General features: G+C 42.3%; 1 protein-coding gene across 4 annotated transcripts in view; it reads left to right on the forward strand.

Annotated features, from left to right (window-relative positions):
• The window catches only part of RSPRY1 (ring finger and SPRY domain containing 1), a 35,966-nt gene that overhangs the window by 1,038 nt on the left and 16,349 nt on the right, over window positions 1-18,579 (forward strand). The window contains exons 2-7 of one of the 4 annotated variants that reach the window (XM_064386391.1): window positions 3,092-3,173; window positions 8,558-8,739; window positions 10,764-11,260; window positions 14,157-14,209; window positions 15,640-15,752; window positions 18,302-18,428. In XM_064386391.1, the coding sequence (XP_064242461.1) occupies window positions 10,914-11,260; window positions 14,157-14,209; window positions 15,640-15,752; window positions 18,302-18,428 (640 nt within the window). In that variant the 5' untranslated portion in view covers window positions 3,092-3,173; window positions 8,558-8,739; window positions 10,764-10,913. Of the gene's footprint in view, window positions 1-3,091; window positions 3,174-8,261; window positions 8,342-8,557; window positions 8,740-10,763; window positions 11,261-14,156; window positions 14,210-15,639; window positions 15,753-18,301; window positions 18,429-18,579 lie in introns of those variants that run through there. The other 3 variants (XM_064386390.1, XM_064386392.1, XM_064386393.1) reach the window with 3 other exon arrangements.

Here is an 18,579-nt window from a genome sequence, read left to right on the forward strand (position 1 = left end):
TTTTCATTTTCTGTTTCATTCCTGCAAACTCTGATCCCCGAGCCCAGAGTTCATTTTGGTGCTCAGCCAATGTTATCAGTTTTTCTCACACAGTGAAACTTTGGTCCATGGAGAAACACAGACATAAGAGCTCCCTTTTCTCTCCAAATTAATTCAGCCTGCTCTGTTTTCTGAATGCTGGTGTGTTTGGTAGGGTTTTTCTTTTTCATTTTATGTCTGTGTCAGTGTTTGTTTTCTTCAATATAAGAGGGGTTTTTTTCTACTTAGCACTAGCTTTGCCTCAGGATTTTAGTGTTTCTGTCCTTTGTCTTGCATTGAATGCATGTGTTTGTTTTGGTGTTGTTTTCTTTTCCATGCTGGTCCTCAGCTCAGTTCTGCTTTTCTACTAATTTTCTGTACATCCATCATGCTATGAGATTATTGTCACTTGGAAACCTACATCCACTTGTTTACTGTGACTTTCCCTTTTTTTCTTCCTGGTATTCAAATTTTTGCTATTTTCTTGTTAAACTATACAGATTTGTAAACAGTGAATGCTCTCATCACCTTTGAGCCACCTGAAATATTCCCTTGCATCTCATCTCTTGGACTCCTGTATTTGACTGTGGATTTCCAGAGGACTGTGTGCATCCTCAAGACTTGTCATATTATTTTAAGAGGCTGTGATGCTGTTAAATGTGGTTTTGTTTTGCATTTATCCCAATGCACAGAATTGATCTGTTCTTTGATCTAAATCTGGCCCATTCTTCTGTAAGCGCTTTTGCCTGTGTCTTTGTTCTCTGCTGAAGTCCACTCAGCAAAACAGGCCCTTTCTCCTCCTGGCACCCATTCCTCTGTCCCTCCCTTTAGGACATTGCTGTTGTTGCTTTGTGCCCCAATCTCTGCTGTTTGTTCCTATTTATAGGTCTGCTTGAACAGATTGTGAATTTCCTGTGGTGTGTTCTTTTTCAGATGAGTGAAGCACAATTGTAGTTTGTGTTCACTTCTTGTCTCTTCCCTTTTCAACCAGACATTCTCTTGAGGTTCCTGCTGAATGAAAGTTTTCAGTTTCCCCTGTCCATCACTTGAGGAGGAAGCTCCTCCAGGGTATTTTATATTTTAGTGCTGTGTTTTGCATTCTGCACAACTCCTGTCATGACTCTTTCTGATGCTGATTGTTTATTAGCTTAGCCTTGGTTGTTTACCCACCCTTGTACTGCTGATAGAGCTAATCCAGCTTGTCCACACACCTCCCTTATCAGCTGTGATACCAGTGTGTGTTTGCAGGGAGGTGGGCTTGTTGGTTTCCCTGAGGTCTTTAACTTTCCTTTTTATTTACCTTCAGCCTCCTATACAGGGAGTTTCACTGCAACACTTCGTGGTAGCCACGGTGGTATCTTACTCTGTGGCTTCATAATTTGGTTTTCACTCAGTGGCTCTCTTGTTCTCTCACGGATACATTATTCTGTGCTTTTCTTAATGTTCTTTTCTTTTCTCTTAGAGGGACATGATGGTTTTCTGCACAACCCTGTAGTGCTCTCCCTTGGTACATTATCAGTGTTTTCACATAGGAGTCTTAGCTTGAAGTGCATTTCATTTGCTGTGAGTCTAATGGATAGGACTGAAATAGATCACTTACAATGTTTTGGTTCCCTCCTGTGCAGTAAGACATCCCTCATGTTCTGCCTATCAGGTGGAATCAGAGTCAATACACCTCAAGCTTTTTTGCTTGTTTGTTAAAATTAAGGAGTATCAGGAAGATATTTATTAGTGTAAGCAGTAAGTTTGTGATAAAGGCAGTGATTTGTCATAGGACACTTACTGGCCTGTAACTCCTTAAGTTTCTTCATTCAAATTCCCTTTGATATCATTATCTCCCCTACCTGGCAATGTGCTGTGTTTGGAAATGTCCTCAGCTGGTCATGTAGCTGTGTGCTGATACCCTCACAAAGCGGAGCAAGGCTCATCATGTGTGCTGTGTGCTTTCCTTCTCAACCAGGGGCAGCAATTTAAAAAGCTGTCAGCTTGTAGTAAATTGAAGATCAGCTAATGTCAAGATATTTGTCCTGTTCTGCTCCATTATCAATATGTTGTGTTCAGCATTTCAAATTGGGTTTTGTGGTTTTTTTTCCTCTATTGAACTTACAATTGCTCAGTAGACTTTGAATTTATTCATTGCTTTAAGCAGTGCAGGCAGTGATCTTACACTGAGATTCCTTTCAAGTATCTCATGTGCTTTGTATTGCCTTGTGTCCTGACAATATATTTTATTTTCCTGTTCTGTGTGTGGTAACTGTAAAGCTGGCATTGCAGGGCAGTGACTGTGCCAGCATGATCTTTATTTCCTTTTCTATTCTTCATTATATTGCTGAGGTCTAATAAAAGTCAAATGTTCACACATGACTCACGAGGTTGCGTGATTGACCAATGCATCACGATCTCTCTTCAGAAGTGCTTGTGACTACCTGCCCTTGATGTGCCATTACTGTGACCAAAGCTGTGCTCTGGGAGCACAGCTCTGCCACGGGAGCTCTGTGTGCCTGGTGGGCTTTGCCTGTGCAGCAGGGACACCTGGCAGTGCAAAGTCTGGGGTGAGGTGCTGCTCCTTGGTTTTTAATGCATGTTTATTAGATGGAGTTCAGTGAGTTACCATGATCAGTAACAAGAAATCCATCTTTTTCCTAATAAGTCTCTCCTCTCAGGGAAATAGTGGTTTCTGAGCATATGAAACACTTTGTTTCATATTATTTGTTTAATTATTTTTCTCCCTTTCAAAGGCTTTTTATTTCCCCATAGAAAATGCCTCCTTTGTGCTCTAAGTATCTGAGTGTCTTGGTGTTTTGTTAGGTGGGAGAAGGACGAGTATCAAGGACTTTTTGATCTGAAGTGCTGGCATGGGTTTTTGGATTGCTGGCTTCAGTGCATGTGCACAAACTGGTGCAATTACAGCCTGAATCATAGGTTAGGGGGCAGCTGATGAGCTACGAGCCAGGAGGCTGCACCATTCATGTGTACCTTATACCTTCCTGCAGACAGTGGGACATGCTAGAAAGTCATACTGAAAAAAGAAAACCCAGAAACCTGCTGATGCTCTTTTTTTTTTTCTCTAAAGGCAAAGCTGTCTGGCATGGAGCAGGCTTAGAATTGTCCTCCCTGCTTTTAAAAACATTCAGCTAATGGTGAGTCTAAGAATGGTATGTGTTTGCACTCAAACTCTGGTTAATGTATCAGTTCTGAAATATTTTTTTTTTAAAAATTAACAATAGGTGAGTTATTCTCTCTTTAGAGCATTACCCCTTTGTAACATTTAGTGAAGTAGTGTTTACATGTAATTATCAAAGCAATTTAATCTTAATTCTCCTGAAGTTCCTCAGAAAGTTATTTAGCAGAAGCCCCAGGTGGCTGAGACTTTATGTTCCTGGTACTGTTACAGGATTTTGAAAGCCTCTTAAATAGTTTTTGTGCTTTCTGCCTTTTTCGACTAAACTGGGTGCAGAGTTTTGTTTAAACTGTATTCAGAGTGCCTGAATGAGTGAGACACGTGCTCATCATCCTCCCACTTCCTAACCCACCTGCACACGTCCGAGCCATCTCTCAGGCCTCTTCCTCCCTTGGCCACGGCACGTTGAGCAACTTCCTCTGGCTTTCTTGGTACTGGCAGGGGCCCTAAAACGCTGTGAGGAAATACCCCAGCTCAGTGGTTGGAGCAGGACACCTGTGAGACCTGGCAGGAGCACTTGTTACACGTGCAGGCTCCTTTCTGCACCGTGCTTTGCTGGCAGACTGGTGGCAGGGCAGAAAGGAAAGGTCCTGAAGGCAGAACCTGAAGAGACAGATGGGGAGAAATGAAGCTGAGTTGTTGTGTGGGTGGGTTTTTTGTTGTTTTAAGTAAGTTCTGTGATGAAGTACTGGAAGGGCTGCCCAGGGAGGTGGTGGAGTCACCATCCCTGGATGTGTTTAAAAAAAGCCTGGATGTGGCACTGGGTGCCAGGGTGTAGTTGAGGTGTTGGAGCTGGGTTAGACTCAATAATCTTGAAAATCTCTTCCCATCTACTGATTCTGTGAAATTGGTGAGCTAAGTGGGTTCCAGTGACCTGCCCAGAGCTGTTTCATGTCCTGTATTCTTCAGCTCTGGAAGCCCCAGGTCGTTCAGGAATTGTGCTTTCCAAGAGTGCTTCCGAGGCAGGTTTGCTAACCTAGTGACCTACATGTTGTGTTGGACTCAAATGACAGTCTCTCGAGCAGCTGTCACTGTATCCACTCACAGGAGGAAAGGGAATTTGAAGGGCATTTCCTGCTCTGTCAGTACAGTCCTGAACTTTGTCTAGCAAAGAGCAGCCAGCTTTCCATGGCTGGCAGGGAGGGCCACAAAGGTGGCTCTCGGCTCTGCCCACTGAGATCAGGCCATCCTCTGATGCTGCTTCAATCATCAAGACATGGAACTTTCTTCAGCCTGTTTCTAGACACTGTCTGCTCACCAAGGCAATTGTCAGACAGCTGGTAATGCAGATTTCCAACTGCATTGCTGAGTTTTTCAGCAATGTTACAAAGTTTTACACTGAAAACAGTTTGTGGACTTGTGAATTTTAAGTGTTTGTAATAGCTTAGTCATGCCACATAGCTGGGCTGAGTTCTGTGCTCTACAGCAGGAGACTGTTCTGCCTTCTACAGAGTAGTTCTGCACCCAGTGTTCCTCTGAAAAGCCCAGTTCTGAGATAGGAGAAAGAAAAGCACTAAGATTAGTTTAGACAAGAAGCAGACAAACTGAGTTGCCACTCTTTTGGCTGGCTTACCTGGAGCTGGTGGTTTGCTGACAAGAATCTGCCCCTGCTTCCAGCAGTCCCTCCTTGAAGCATCTTCCTTGGATGCCCCTGTGCTAGCCCTAATTCTAGTTCCCAGGGCAGGGCTGTGCTGTGACTAAGCTGCTCAGTCTCTTGACTTGCCCCTCAAAATGCTTTTGTGGTTTAGATTTTGCTCATGCACAAGGTTCTTTAAGTATTGCAAGGAGTTGATCTCCACGTGACTGAAGAACTCTTTCACTGATTTCTTGATACTGATATAGATAAAACCTTATCCTTTCTGAAATTGACTGTTGTAAATTTTACTAGACAAAGCTTTTTTTTAAAAAAAGCTTTTTTGGGGGTGGGGGGGGATTTCTTTGCCATTCTATACCTCTGCTTGGTATCCAAAGGTTCATTTTCCTTCCAGCGTTGTCTATTCTGGAATTTCTCGTGGATTTTTTGGGGGAATTGGAGAGTTTTGGGCTTTTTTTGTGGAGTTTTTTATTTAATATTGAACCCTGATATCATGAATGCTTTTGTCAGAATTGTATTGTTGATAACGCCTTTAATTTTCTGGGCAGCAAGGAAGATTAACTTGAATTAATTGAAAGAGTTATTTATAAGCTTCCAAATGAATGTCTGTGCCAAAACTTAATAGGGTATAGCTAATCGATTTTATTTCATGTGCTTGTATCCCTGCAGTTTATAGGATTAGTGTTCCTTGCCATCTCCAGGGTTATCTTTCTCTCCCTGCCACTTCTGAAGCAGTGCATTATACTCTGCTCCTTGGGCAGCTGCTGAGCTCCTTCAGCTCTGCCAGGCCACGTCACCCTGCTGGAGGCACCTCTTGTTCAACTTCGCTGGGCTGTCAGATACCACTATCTTTTTAAAAGATCATTATCTCAGAAGTGCTTTCATCTGCCTCAAAGCATAGCTTCAGCCCAGTCTCTGATAAGAAATGTAATGATCCATCTGTGGCTCGGGGAGCTGAGGAGCAGGAAGCGCGATCGATACCGGCGCTGGTTTAGACATGAAACAAAGTTGAGGTTTGCTGTAGTACAAAGGACAGTTCCACCTAAATGGCTGAGATGACAAATGATGACCTCTGAGATGGGGAAGCTCAGAAGGTGGTAAATGCTGCAGTTTCTCTTTCAGAAAGAAAGCTGAACAGTCTGGTGCCTGGCGTGTCCTGAGCACTAGTGTCTCTTTATCCAGAGGTAAGGGAAAAATTGTGCAGGGAGGAATCCCTACCAGGCCTGCTCTGGCAACACTCATTTAAGTGAGAAAGTGAAGTTCACTTTAAATCTGTCTTGCAATTTTAGTGTTCCTGTAGCAGCTTTAAAAAGGGGTTTAAAGGAAGTGAAAAGACACAGTAGTGCAATGTGCAAGTGAATATAAAATCTGACTTTCACAGTGAGTCTACAGAAAAAGAAACTACTGTGGTAGTAGTTACTGTGCTTCTTTCTGCTTCACATCAAGTCAAACAAGAGATCAGATCCTCCAGCACTGTGTTTGTGACAAAGATGAATTACCTAGAGAAGACATCAGGGTTAAAGCCCAATTGTTTGCATAAACCTTGCACAACCCTGGGGGTTTTCACTGATGAGCACCTGTGCAGGAGCTGGAAAGCTTTGAGACGTGGTGAGTCTCCCTTTCTGTGAAACTGGCATGCTCAAGGTTAGTCTGCTTTTGGTTTCAGGTGCGTTTGCCTCAGCAAGAAAGCAACCAGCTGTGGCAATGGCTTTGTGAAATGCTGCATGCCAGTAAGGGCTGCTTCCCATCGTGTTTTGACACCAGTCTTAACCCTCCAAGGTATTTTTAAAGAAAATAGAACTGAATTAGGGGTTTGCTTCAGATGACACAATGTGGTGGTTGGTTAGCACATGCCAAAGCAGCAGCAGGGTATTTACCTGCTCCTCCTGGAGCCTGTGCTCCCCTGGCTGTGTGGAGCCACGCTGGACACCCAGCACCTGCTGCTCTTCAGTTGCACAAGTCTCACAGGTGAGAGGTTGGCCTTGCATGTCAATGGGATTCCTGAGAAAGTCTCCATTTCACATTCTAGTTGTATGTTGTTTACTGGAAATTCTTGGCTTTCAGTATTATCCCCATAATTTCACAGCTGAAAACTCTTGTTTTTCAAACAGGCTTCTTCTTCCTCTTATTCCTGTATCAAAGTTGATTATCTTGAATTGTAGCAATTCATAGCTGTGTTTCCTTCTGGTTTGAACTTTCATCTGACAGGCATCACAAGTATTTCCATCTCTTCCTTTTTAGGAGCATCATTTCTTTGGGAAAGAGATGCTGAGGAAATAGTTTTAATTATTTTATCTTCTTAATAGGAAACTGCTGACCAAAACTCTTGTAGTTTTGCTTTTGAAAACACGTCAGCTTTACGGTGTGGTTTGTTGACTGAGCTCCAATGTTACTCTGCTCAAGAGGGGAAATCACTGATCTTACTCTTGTAGTGGTGGCAGAAACTGGAAAAGTGTTTTTGGCAGAAACCTTCCCCACTTATGCGCACGATAGTTTTTTTGTTTGCTTAGCAGTGCACTCCATTTCATGGAAAGAAGAGGCATTTTCCATCATGAGGCAGTATTATGGTTGGCTGTAATTGAATATTTGAGGGGATGAATCACTGACTCTTGGGCTGCACATTGCAGAGAAATGATCCCAGTGCCACTTGGAGCCAACTCCTGCCCTGGCGTGCAGGGTCGGGTGCCCCAGAGGCCTCTCTGGGGCAGGCTGGTGCTGCCAGGCAGGTGCAAATCCCCTCCCTTGGCATCCCTTCCAATGGATGATGATTTTGTCTTCCCACTTGGACTTCCAGCCACGGCAGGTTGGTCAGCCTGTGGAGCTCCTGACTCCTTTGTGCCTCCGTGCATGTGCTTGAGGCTGCCAGGAGAGCAGCAGCTTTCTGTGCTGGGGATGGTCCCAGTGGGGCTGTGTGGGGCACAGGAGGCTGCAGCTGCTTTTCTGCCATGCAGGGAGGGTGTCCTGCTCCAGCAGCATCTCATCTGGGGGCTGTGTTGAGGGCAAGGAGTGCTGGGGCTGCTGCTCAGTGAGTGTCCCAGGGGCTCTCTGGTGTAGAGGAGGTGCTGGGCACTGGCATTTTGTGCTGTTTGGGGAGAGCTGGAGTACCAGCTGCTTCTTATGGAATAAAAACTTGTATTTTTATTCATTTCCTTTGCACTTCAGAACCTTTCTTCCTGCATTCATGCTGTATCCAGACAAGCTGGTTTGTGAGCAGATCTGTAGCAATCTCTCCTACCTTGTGTTCCTAATTGTTTAGCCTTTCAGTTTGTTTGAGGCTTGACAATGAGCTCCTTGTACGTGATGGTGAGCAAGAGCCAAGTGAATGCTGTCAAACCCAGCTCTTTACTAAATAAGGGGAGTTTATCCTGTCATTTCTCTCTTCCTGTTATCTAATCAGCTTTTATAGTGTACTTTTATTTTCTGCTGTGTCTGGAGCAGATATTATTGCTTCTCTTCTTCCTCCTCCAGGGAGTGTTTTGAAGTGAGGAGTTGGTCACTGCTCTGCACTTGGTGCTGTGTAGTCTGGAATACCAAGGCTGTAGAAACAGGTTGTGTTTTCTGTGTTTAGTCCTAAAGCTTTCAGATGAGAAATTGGGTTTTGAAGCCTTAAGAGAATTCCCTCTGTAAAGGCTGAAAATAAGGCTCTGAATAGCTGAAAATAACAGTGTGGCTTGATGTCATGGCAGGTGTAGGGAGGAGGTGGAGTATGTCTACCTTAGATGCAGTTTCCAAGTGAATTCTCTTTTTTTTCCATCTCTCCTCAGGGACTCCTCAGCGCAGTTCCTAGGAGTGAAAGCAGAGTCAGTAATGACTCAGTGCCCACCATAAAGGCTGACAGAGCACTGCCTTTTCCAGACAGACTTTGTGCCCTGGAACAGAACAACCCCCCTCTGCCACAGCACTTTGTGAGCTCCCCCAGCCATTCCTGAACCAAGCAAACTTACAGGTGAGCTGTTCATAATTACTTGTTTTTAATCATGCTTTAAGTTGTCAGCCAGAAAAAACTTAGACTTCAATAATCGGCTTTAATCTTGACATATGTCTGGTTTTGCTTCTTTAGGTTCTTATTCATTGTTAATCTCTAAAATACAGCTTTTCCATTCTTGTTTTGATGACAAGATAGATTCACTGTGTTAACGTTTCCATAAGTTACAGAACAACTTTATTCAGATTCTAAATCTGTAACAGTTTTACATTTTAGTATTATCTTGTTAAAAAGCCCTTAAATGACCCAGATTCATAAATACATACATATTCCCTAGAAAGACATGTTTTGCATTTAACATAACTTGTTCTTTTTAAATTCAAGAAAGTCATTTTAACCAGTTGTGAACTCAGACAATTCTGTTTGAGGTCTTTGCAATCTGCACTGGCACCTCTCATCTGCTTGTGGCTTGCTGACTGAGAAGGTGCCAGCAGTATTGGCTCAGATGGAAGGACTCTGAGCCTGATGGCCAAACTGCTTAGGGCAAAAAGCAAGCATGATGTGATGCTGAAACCCTTTTGATGATCTGTGGTTTAGGAATTTCTTGACCAAGAAGTCAAGATCTTGTATTTTTTTCCTATTAGTATCCCTTGAGGAATTGATTTTTTTTTTTCTTAGTTAGCCTCCAGTTAATTTCTTAATACTGAACATTTCACTGTGCTGAAAGATTATGTGCTTCACACTACAGAAGAGCTCCTGAGAGCTTGGTGGCAGTGACAGCTGACATCCCAAGAGCTGCTCATATGACCAGTGTCTGGCTTCCTGACTGTTGTTGTGATCTTGTCCCAAAGGGCAGCCAGCAATTGCAGAGTTGCCAGTTGGCTCTGATGGTGGGGGCCTTCCATATTTAAAAGGTGTCAGCCCTTGTTGACTTTCTTTTGAATTTAGGGTGCTACATGTCTGCTGTTAATGAGATTATTTAACAATTGAAGAATAGTAATAGTCTATTACAGGATATTCACTGTAACTTCTAGTGTAAATGTAAAACTTGATTCTTGAAAGGATAAAAATTACTTATTCTGACATGCCTGAAGTGTGCAAGTAATGAAATTATATCTTTTGTAGGGTTTTATATTACCTAAGATTTTAAGTAATGTCCTATAGAAGTATACCCTATGGCTTGAAACATAACTTGTTATGAAATGGGGCTTTGAATCCTTTTTCTCTTGCATTTTCAAGTTAATAATTGGGAGAGACTGCCCCATGGTCTCAGTTGCTACTGGGTCTGTATGTGATCCAAACCATTTGAATGAAGAACAGAAGAATGATTGAATTAGTCTTCATTTCCCAAAAATGGAAGATTGGTTTGACACTAGATCCAAACAGGCATACAACACCCATTTCAAAATCCCAGTTAGATTTGTAAGGCATTAAAATGGTGTCTATAATTCCTGTTTAATTCAGTGTTGGTGCTTCTTTGGGTGAGAATGCAGGAGATATAGGCGTGTTCCAAAAATGTGTATTTATGCACAGGTGGGACAAATGATTCTCTGTTAAATCTATTGTTTGTTGAGATAAACCATAGCTGTAAGATTAAAATAGACAAAATTGTAAAGAAGTATAGTTTGCAGATGTTCCTGATGTGAAATGAGAACCTGAAGTGTACAGCCTTTATTGGGGTGGCATAAGCCATGTGTCTCTGTAAAGGGCAAATGAAACTGGTTTGTTGATACTTAGTATTTAAAGGGTAGCACTGTGGGACATTTACAGGCAAACTTGTTCCTCTGCATCCAAAACCATGAAGGAGCTGGGAGGTAATAGGTGGTGTAGAAAGGAATGGTGTGTGGGCGAGAGCTCCTTACCAGGGGAACTTCCTCCTCCTCCTCTTCCTTCCTTTCCCTTTCCCCACAATAGACTTCAGGTAAAGCCTTGTGTTTCTTAGCAGCTTTATCCACCACAACTGGTGGTGTTTACTAAAATAGGAATTCTCCTGTTGTTTTCTAGCAGTAGTAACACTGACTCTTGTTCTATGTTTGCTTTTTCAGACCTCCTTCTGGATGACCAATGTGTGTTTTAAGTGATTCTGTCAGCAGCTAAGTCTCCAACTTCCCACTCATTCCAGCTGGTAGCAGCGTTTAAGATGCAAAAAGATCACAATCCGGCATCACACAAACATTTCTCTTAAAACTTCCTAGATGATTGTAGTTGCTTTGGTTGTGTTCTACGCTAGCAGAAGCCTTTTCCAAGGTCTGCTGTTGACTCTAGAGCACCACATTCCCCGTTTCCTGGGAGCCTTGGGGGCTGGCAGCATGGGGAACTCGTGCGTTTGTCGCGACGACAGCGGCGCCGAGGACAACGGGACCTCTCAGGGCCGGCAGACGGAGAACAGCAGGACACACATCCCTGAAGCAAGAGGCCACCCAAGGGACCCTGTCCGTCCACCCAGGAGGGGTCGAGGGCCTCATGAACCAAGGAGGAAAAAACAGAATGTGGATGGGCTGGTGCTTGACACACTGGCTGTAATTCGGACGTTGGTAGATAAGTAAGTACCTCCTCAAGGAATAATTCAACATGAATGAAAATGTTCTTGTCTTCTCTCAAACTGTGGCTCCAGCCTCTCACCGACCTACACCTGACCCTCCCTGGCGCAGCTGCGTGTTTCCATCTGGAGGCTTAGGAGAGGAGCACCTTTCCTAGGTAATAGAAGTAGCTCCTGAGTGCCCAGGTACAGACTCTTCCAGGAGCTGAGGAGCTTTCTCACAGTTCCTGTATGGGCCTACACCCATGTGGGATGAGGAGTGTGCTCAGGATTTCTTACCTGGCACAGATACACAGGTTAGGAAGCAATAAATGCTCCAGAGGCTGGGAACTTCTGTCCTAAAAATTGGTTGTCGTGCAGTTTTCTGTTTTTTTGCAGGCTGGATTTTACTTCTTTGGAAATGGTGAAGCAAAATAGGGAGCTTTGATCTTTGTTAGCCTGGATAAACAGACTGAGGTTTTCTTTCCAGTTTGAAGTCTGACTACTTTTTAAAGATCACATGTTGTTACTGCCCAACTCACAATCCCAGTATTGCATTCCTGGCATGCTCAAATCATCCATTAAGGGCGTGGGGGATATTTATGGGCTCATCCATTTTTTGGTCTTGGTTTGGTTTTGTGTTGCTTTCTACAAAGTTTTAAAAGGACCTTAAAAATGATGGGTTAAGTTAGCTCAGCACCTTTTGGGCTAGGTGCAGGCTAGGAATTGGAAAGACCAGAACTGAAGGAAAGACACTCTTCCAGCCTGACAGCTGGGGTTTGAGTTTAAGGTGGATGAGGCTCAGAATAAGTGAGCCTTGATTCATGTACCTGCATCAGCTCTGGAATGTGCCTGCAGAGAAGGAGTTTGCCTTCCTCCTGTCAAACATCAGGACTGATGTTTTTCATGAGCATTTAAGTCTAAGGTGTGTGTTTGGTTGGTTTTCTAACAGATTTTATTTTGTGCTCTGTCTTCAAATCATGGCAAATATTTTTTAAAGTCTCTGCCCAGTCTCAGATGCCTTTTCCCTCAAGTTCAGCTCCTTAAGCTGTTTCACAACACTTCTGTGCACTGTTGATCCTGTTCCTGTGGGTCTTGCAATCAGTTTTGTAATCTTGTAAGCACTTTCCTATGCTACTGAGAGACAATAAGCATGGTTATTTCACTGCCCATGGAGTCCTGTTTCTGATGAATTCCTGAAGCTACTGTATTTTTATGGGGGCTTTTATAGAGACTATAGTAAAGTGCACTATGATAAGGAATGAATAATTGCTTTCCCTGTTTGCTATTTGTTTGGGTTTTTCTTGGGGTTCATTTTTTTTCTTGTTTTTGGTTTTATCAAATCTGAAAGTTGCAACCTAAAACATATCTGACAACTGATTTTTTTTTTCCTCTCTCTTATCTAGAGATATCCTTCTGAGTTTAATTTCTTAAACTTCTAAGAAGCAGCTAAGTTCTGTATTTCAGGGTTTATATGAAAATAAATTACCAAAATGGCTGTTTTGTTTCAAAATGAGGAAGGTGTGTCCTGGAGGGGATGCTGGAAATTAAGTAGTTAAAATGGCAAATCAGTGGGACAGAATTGTCCTGTGCTCACTGCCAGTACTGTGAAAACCTGCTACTCGTGACAACATCAGAAATCTTGCAGATAAAAATGTCATCCTTTTTTATCATAGCCTTTAGTTGTACTTATGGTTGGGATTTTTGTTGAGGTTTTTTTTCTCCTTTCTTTGAATCTTTCTCCTGATATAAATCTGACTGCAAAACTGCCCTTCTTTTTCCTTCTGGGCAGATTACTTTCCAGAAGAAAGGTGAAGATGCCTTGAGTTAAAAAAACAACCCAACTATTTGTTTCAAATGTTGTGGCAATATAAAAAATGCATTAAACTGGACTTCAGCATTTTCTTGTGGAAATATTTAAGAATGTGCTCACCTTTTTGTAAGAAAAGACATGTATTTATGTCATACATATTTCATCAATACTGAGATTTTTCTCTTCTTTATGATTAATCTCTCAAACTAGGTAGCTTTATTATCTCCATAAGTAATGTATGTTGAAAAGTTCTGAAGTTCCTCTGTATTTCACATTTCCAATTTCTTTTCAGAGCTGTGGGATAGAGAGTGAGTGTGGAACATAAAATCTAAGCCTGGGGTTAGTTCGCAGAGCCTAAGGAGCACTGAATAAAATATTTTAGGACATACTGCTGGATATGCTTTTTCTGGACCTAGAGGTGCTTACTGAGCAAGATTTTGGGGTCTTGCTTTAGGGACTTCCACTGGCAGTGCCTGCTCAGACACACAGATGTGTCCATAGCTTTGTGTCCTTACTCCAGCAGACTGGACTGAGGACCTGAATCTGTTAAACTTCTTGCAGTTTTCATATTGGAAAATGGCTTGGATTAAATATTTTCTGTTAAACCGCCTTAACTGTTTATTTTCACAACTCTTGTTGAAGACTGTGTTAGGTAGCTTCCCATTCAGGTTTTGTGGTGGTTTTTAAATATTTATATATTTAGCAGAGAATTTGAGAGAGAAATCCTGTTGAAGTGATGCCCCTTGTGCACTCCTCTGGGTTCTCTTTGTGGCCTCTGACATGCAGTGCCTTGTTATGTGCTACAAGGAACCTGCTAATGAACAGCACCAAATGTAGGCATTGTGTTCAGCTTTCAGGCATGCAGATGTGGATCACAATTTCACTTGTCAGCTGTTGCAGACATGCAGATGTTGATGTTGAGCCAGAGAGAGGCTCAATCCCATCTGTGTTTCAGATCTGAAAATGACATTAGCAATCTGCAGCCTGTGTAACTTCCTCTTGTTAAATGGTTACTGGATTTGTTTTCTGACTGTGTATAATCATTTTATTCAGTGTATTATGTTGATGACTGTGCATAATTTTTGACCTGTGTAATATCTCTTTCAGTGACCAGGAGCCTCCTTACTCAATGATCACGTTGCATGAAATGGCAGAAACAGGTATCAAGGCATTGTGTTGGGCATTTCAGTTGTGACTCACAAAAAGCAAAAGAAACAAAACAAACCCCAAGCCCCTCTTTTCTTTGCAAAGAAAAATGCACCTCAGCTGGGTGTGTTGGGGTGTGGTGTAGCTCTGGGGATGTGGGAACCAGAACAAAGTTTGCCCTTCAGAGCTTCACTGAGCTCATGCATTGGCCTGAGTTTGCTTGAATTCAGTTAAACTTCCCACGTGAAATCTCCAGAAGCAGCCAATGGATGGCCACAAACACACTGTAGTGGCATTAAACCCTAAGCCACAAAGAGTGGCTGTTTGCAGCTGAGCAGGAACATCCCACACCTGTACACAGACGTGGGCCAAGCCCGTGTGCTCCAGTGTCAGCACACAGCACATTCCTTTGGTTTGGGTCTTGCTGACCTTAGACCTCTGCTTTACTCTGCATTTGTCCCAAACCTGTCCCTAAGTGCTCCTGCAGGACAAGCAGGGGCTGTTTCATCTTTGTTACAGTAGGAGAAATTCTTCCAGCTTAAGATTTCAACAAAACTTCTGCTTTAGTTGAATTTTTACCTCTCTACTTAGTAGTGTTGATAGTGGTCTTAGGAAATAGATTTCTGTATTAAAATGAATTAATCAGTCTGGTTAGATATTACAGCAATTCAATAAAATGTTTTTCAGGGGAATGTGCTAACATAACCCCCAATATATTACTGCTGTGGTGTTGTTGTAGAGAATACTGCTTCTTACTCACCTGTATACAGACACAGATTGTCTTTATTTTCACTTCTAAGGGAGCTATTTTCTTGTAAATCCAAATCTGTTTACTTTATCAGTAGTTTAACATCTTCCTAGTGGATGTTTGCTTGCAAGTAAAAGCCCTTGTCTACTCATTCAACAGTGAGAGCTGCTCCTGAGGAAAACAAACATTCTTTAGACCAGCAGGCATGGGAAAAACCACTGAGTTTCTGTTACTCTCTGTTACTTCAGGGAACTTAGGAAGAGGGATCTGATTCTGGTTAAAAGAAATTATTTCCTGAGTGTCATTGTGTATGTAGCATTTACCATTTAAGAGTTGACATTGGATGCTGAACTCCAAGTATCACACTAGAGCAAAGTTCTTGTCCATACCACCATGAGTATTCCTTCCTAATAGCAGTAGGAACTGAAGGATGCTCTGGCCTGGGCAAGACCCTTCTCCAAACCATACAGTGTTCACTATTACCCAAGCTGCTGTAAACTTTTTCTTTTTTGAATTTAAAATTCTAAACTACTGCAAACTAAAACAGTGGTGTAAAAAGCAAGCTGTTTTTCCTGATGTCTCTAAGCTCACTGGGTAATTTTGAGAATTTTTTCAGTTTACATTTAGGGATGTACTTTGAACATTTCTGAATTGCACTGTTAATTCTGAGTGTGACTTCTGTTTTGTGGTTGACAGATGAAGGCTGGTTGGAAGTTGTTCAATCTTTAATTAGAGTTATTCCATTAGAAGATCCCCTGGGACCAGCTGTTATAACGCTACTACTTGATGAATGTCCTCTGCCAACAAAAGTGAGTGAAAGCAGATGCATTTATCTGTGAATGTCAGTTATTTGTGGTTGCCACACCCATGATCCCTTTGAGTGCCTTGCACCGGTGATGCAAGACTGATAGTGGTTCAGAAAATGGGTGTAACATTCAACTTCAAGTCGTTTGGGGTGACTTGGTGTCTAAATGCTAATTAATACTAGGAGCATTCCCAAAAAAAGATAAATTTCATCCATGGGGAAGGAGAAAGAGAGCCTTGGGTTTTGGCTGCTTTTCCTGCCACTCACTCCTGCAGTGTGGTACTTACACTGTGCAGGGAAGGTGTGCAGATGCTGCACAAGCTGCCCAAGTTCTGCCCTTTTTTCTCTCATTTGCAAAGCTGCACGTTTACAAGTCACTTTTGAATTTCTTCCTGCCATGCACATGAGGAATGCAATGCAAATGGGTGTGTTAAGCTAAACAAATTACATTTTTCAACTATGGAGTACCTATATATGGTTTTGGCAAATGAGAATGCTTTTGTTTTACTGGCCACTAATCTGGTTTTGGGCAGAAAGATGAGCTGAGGTGTTCATGCTGTGTTGGTGCAGGTGTGTAGCTGAAAGCCTCAGGTGCTTAAGGATGCTAAACATAATGTTTGTACAGAGAATTTGTCTGTCTTCAAATGTTTGTCCTTATCTCATTTCTACAGAAACTGATGATCATATTGCTACTTTCATTTCTCAAGCTCCTGATGCTGCCAATTTTGTCTTCCATTGGTGTTGTTAGGGATATGAAGAGCTGCTTGCATCAGTGGCTGGAGAATTGGTCAAGCTCTCAAACTACCTGAAGAGGGTTTGTTTCCTCTAGACTATTGATTAGCTATCTGAGACGTTTAAACAAGAGAAATGTATTATGACTTTCACAGAGACTGAGTTGTTTTGAAAACAAAGCTATGACTAGAAACTTTGTCTGCTTTAAAAAAGAAATCAGGAAATAGTGACAACTGTGAATGCACCATAGGGAGTGATTTTGGATTTTTTGTTTGGCTCTACAATGTCCTAAGCAATCAAATTATTTGTTTTTCAAAAGCCACATGACTTTCATTTGGGTACAGTTAAGGAGTTTGCTATGAAATAGTTGACCATATCAAGACAAGGAATGAGGTGCTTGTTTTTCCTGTGTAGCTTCTTTACAGCACAAGGAGCTGCAGCTGTGGGGTCTGCTGGCCACATGCAGCCTCATAAAGTGTGTGCTGCTGTTCATTTTCTTTCTATACAGTTTATTTTTTGTCTTAGAGATTTTAAGTCAATGCTTCACTTCCATGACAGCTGGAGAGCAGCAGTATGCTGTATTTTATTTTCTGGTTTTGCAGGCTATGAAGTCCATAAAGTTAAAAGAGCAGTGCAGTAAACTGTTTATTCTATAAAGTCTTTATTTAACTCAAAATACTTGCTCTCTCTGACAGTTCTAATAATGGCTAAAAGCAGTATCAGTATGTCAAGAGTCTAATTTTAGTGAGTCCTTTCCATCCCAAGTCTGTTGCTCAGTCATTCTTTCTTCTTTCTCTGTTCTTTCCACTTAGCTCAGTCCTGTGCATCAGTTCTGTTTTTGTGGCTTTCCTTTTAAGACTGTAACTACTTTTCAGTGTGATCTCTGTGCAGACCTCAGACTCTAGCACAGTCAACTGATTCGAGTGTGGTTCAGAACACAGTTCAAAAAAACACATCTATTCAACTTGAGCAGTGCTCATTTTTCCTCCAAATGGCTGCTGATGACTTCAATATGAGGAGTTCTTCTTTTTTAATTAGATCCTTGCCTGAGATTATGCAGTTTCAATCTGAATCAGCTGAAACTTTCATGAAGTCTGGAAAGTTGAGGAGGATTTGGAACTTTTCAGGGTGGGGTTCTCCCTGTGGGATGACTTGTTCTGGCTCTGGATTAACCCCTAACTACCCTGAAAATGCAGAGAATGCTCTAGACCTATCTGGAATTTTATTCACACCATACTGCCTGAACAAAGCAAGTCAAAGCATGGCATTTTAGCTTTATTACCCTCCTTGGTTACTTCCTAAATTTGTGTGACTACAGAAAACCACTTAGGCTCTCAAGAATACAGTGTGACATCCTGTGAAGCTGACAACATCCTAAATTTATGATGGGAATGTGGGCTTTTTGGGGAAGGAGCGTGTCTCTTTAGTCCTGAATTCTAAAATCTGAAACAATCCTTTTCTTTTGAAAAGGGTGTGAGTTTTAGGGCACTGGAAATAGATCAGATGGTAGTGGTGCCATGTGTCCTAACTGGTTCCTGTTGCCTTGGGGAGCTCACTTGGGTATCTCCAGAAGTGTCCTGAGCTGTTGATCACAACAACCAACAACCTGGTGGTAATTTTAAAGTTACAGCTCTTGGGTCTGCTGAACTTTTTTCTCATCTGTCCTTCATTATCTTATCTTAGAAGATAACCACCCCTTGCTGTCTGTAATATGATGCTGACTTCAGTAATGTGTAAAAACAATCTGGTTTTACAATACTGAGTCGGGGGAAGCTGTACCTGTCAGCAATGTTGAAGAGATTTCTGATTTTTCCTTTGCAGGATGCATTACAGAAGTTAACTGAAATACTAAACCTGAGTGGAGCTGCAGCTTGCCAGGATGCCTGTCACCCTGCCAAGCACCGGAACACGACCGCCGTGCTCGGCTGCTTGGCAGAGAAATTAGCAGGTAAAGCCTGGGCTGCTCCTCACAGCTGGCACTTGGCTCTCTGCAGCACCTTCTGTTTAGCACCCACCACGTGTGGGGCAGAGGTGTTTGCTGAGAACTGAATCATGTTCTGCCTCACGGGGGTGCCAGGTGTGGCACAGTCTGGTTGATT

Source organism: Passer domesticus, chromosome 12, assembly GCF_036417665.1.
Source record: "Passer domesticus isolate bPasDom1 chromosome 12, bPasDom1.hap1, whole genome shotgun sequence".
Taxonomy (NCBI): domain Eukaryota; kingdom Metazoa; phylum Chordata; class Aves; order Passeriformes; family Passeridae; genus Passer; species Passer domesticus.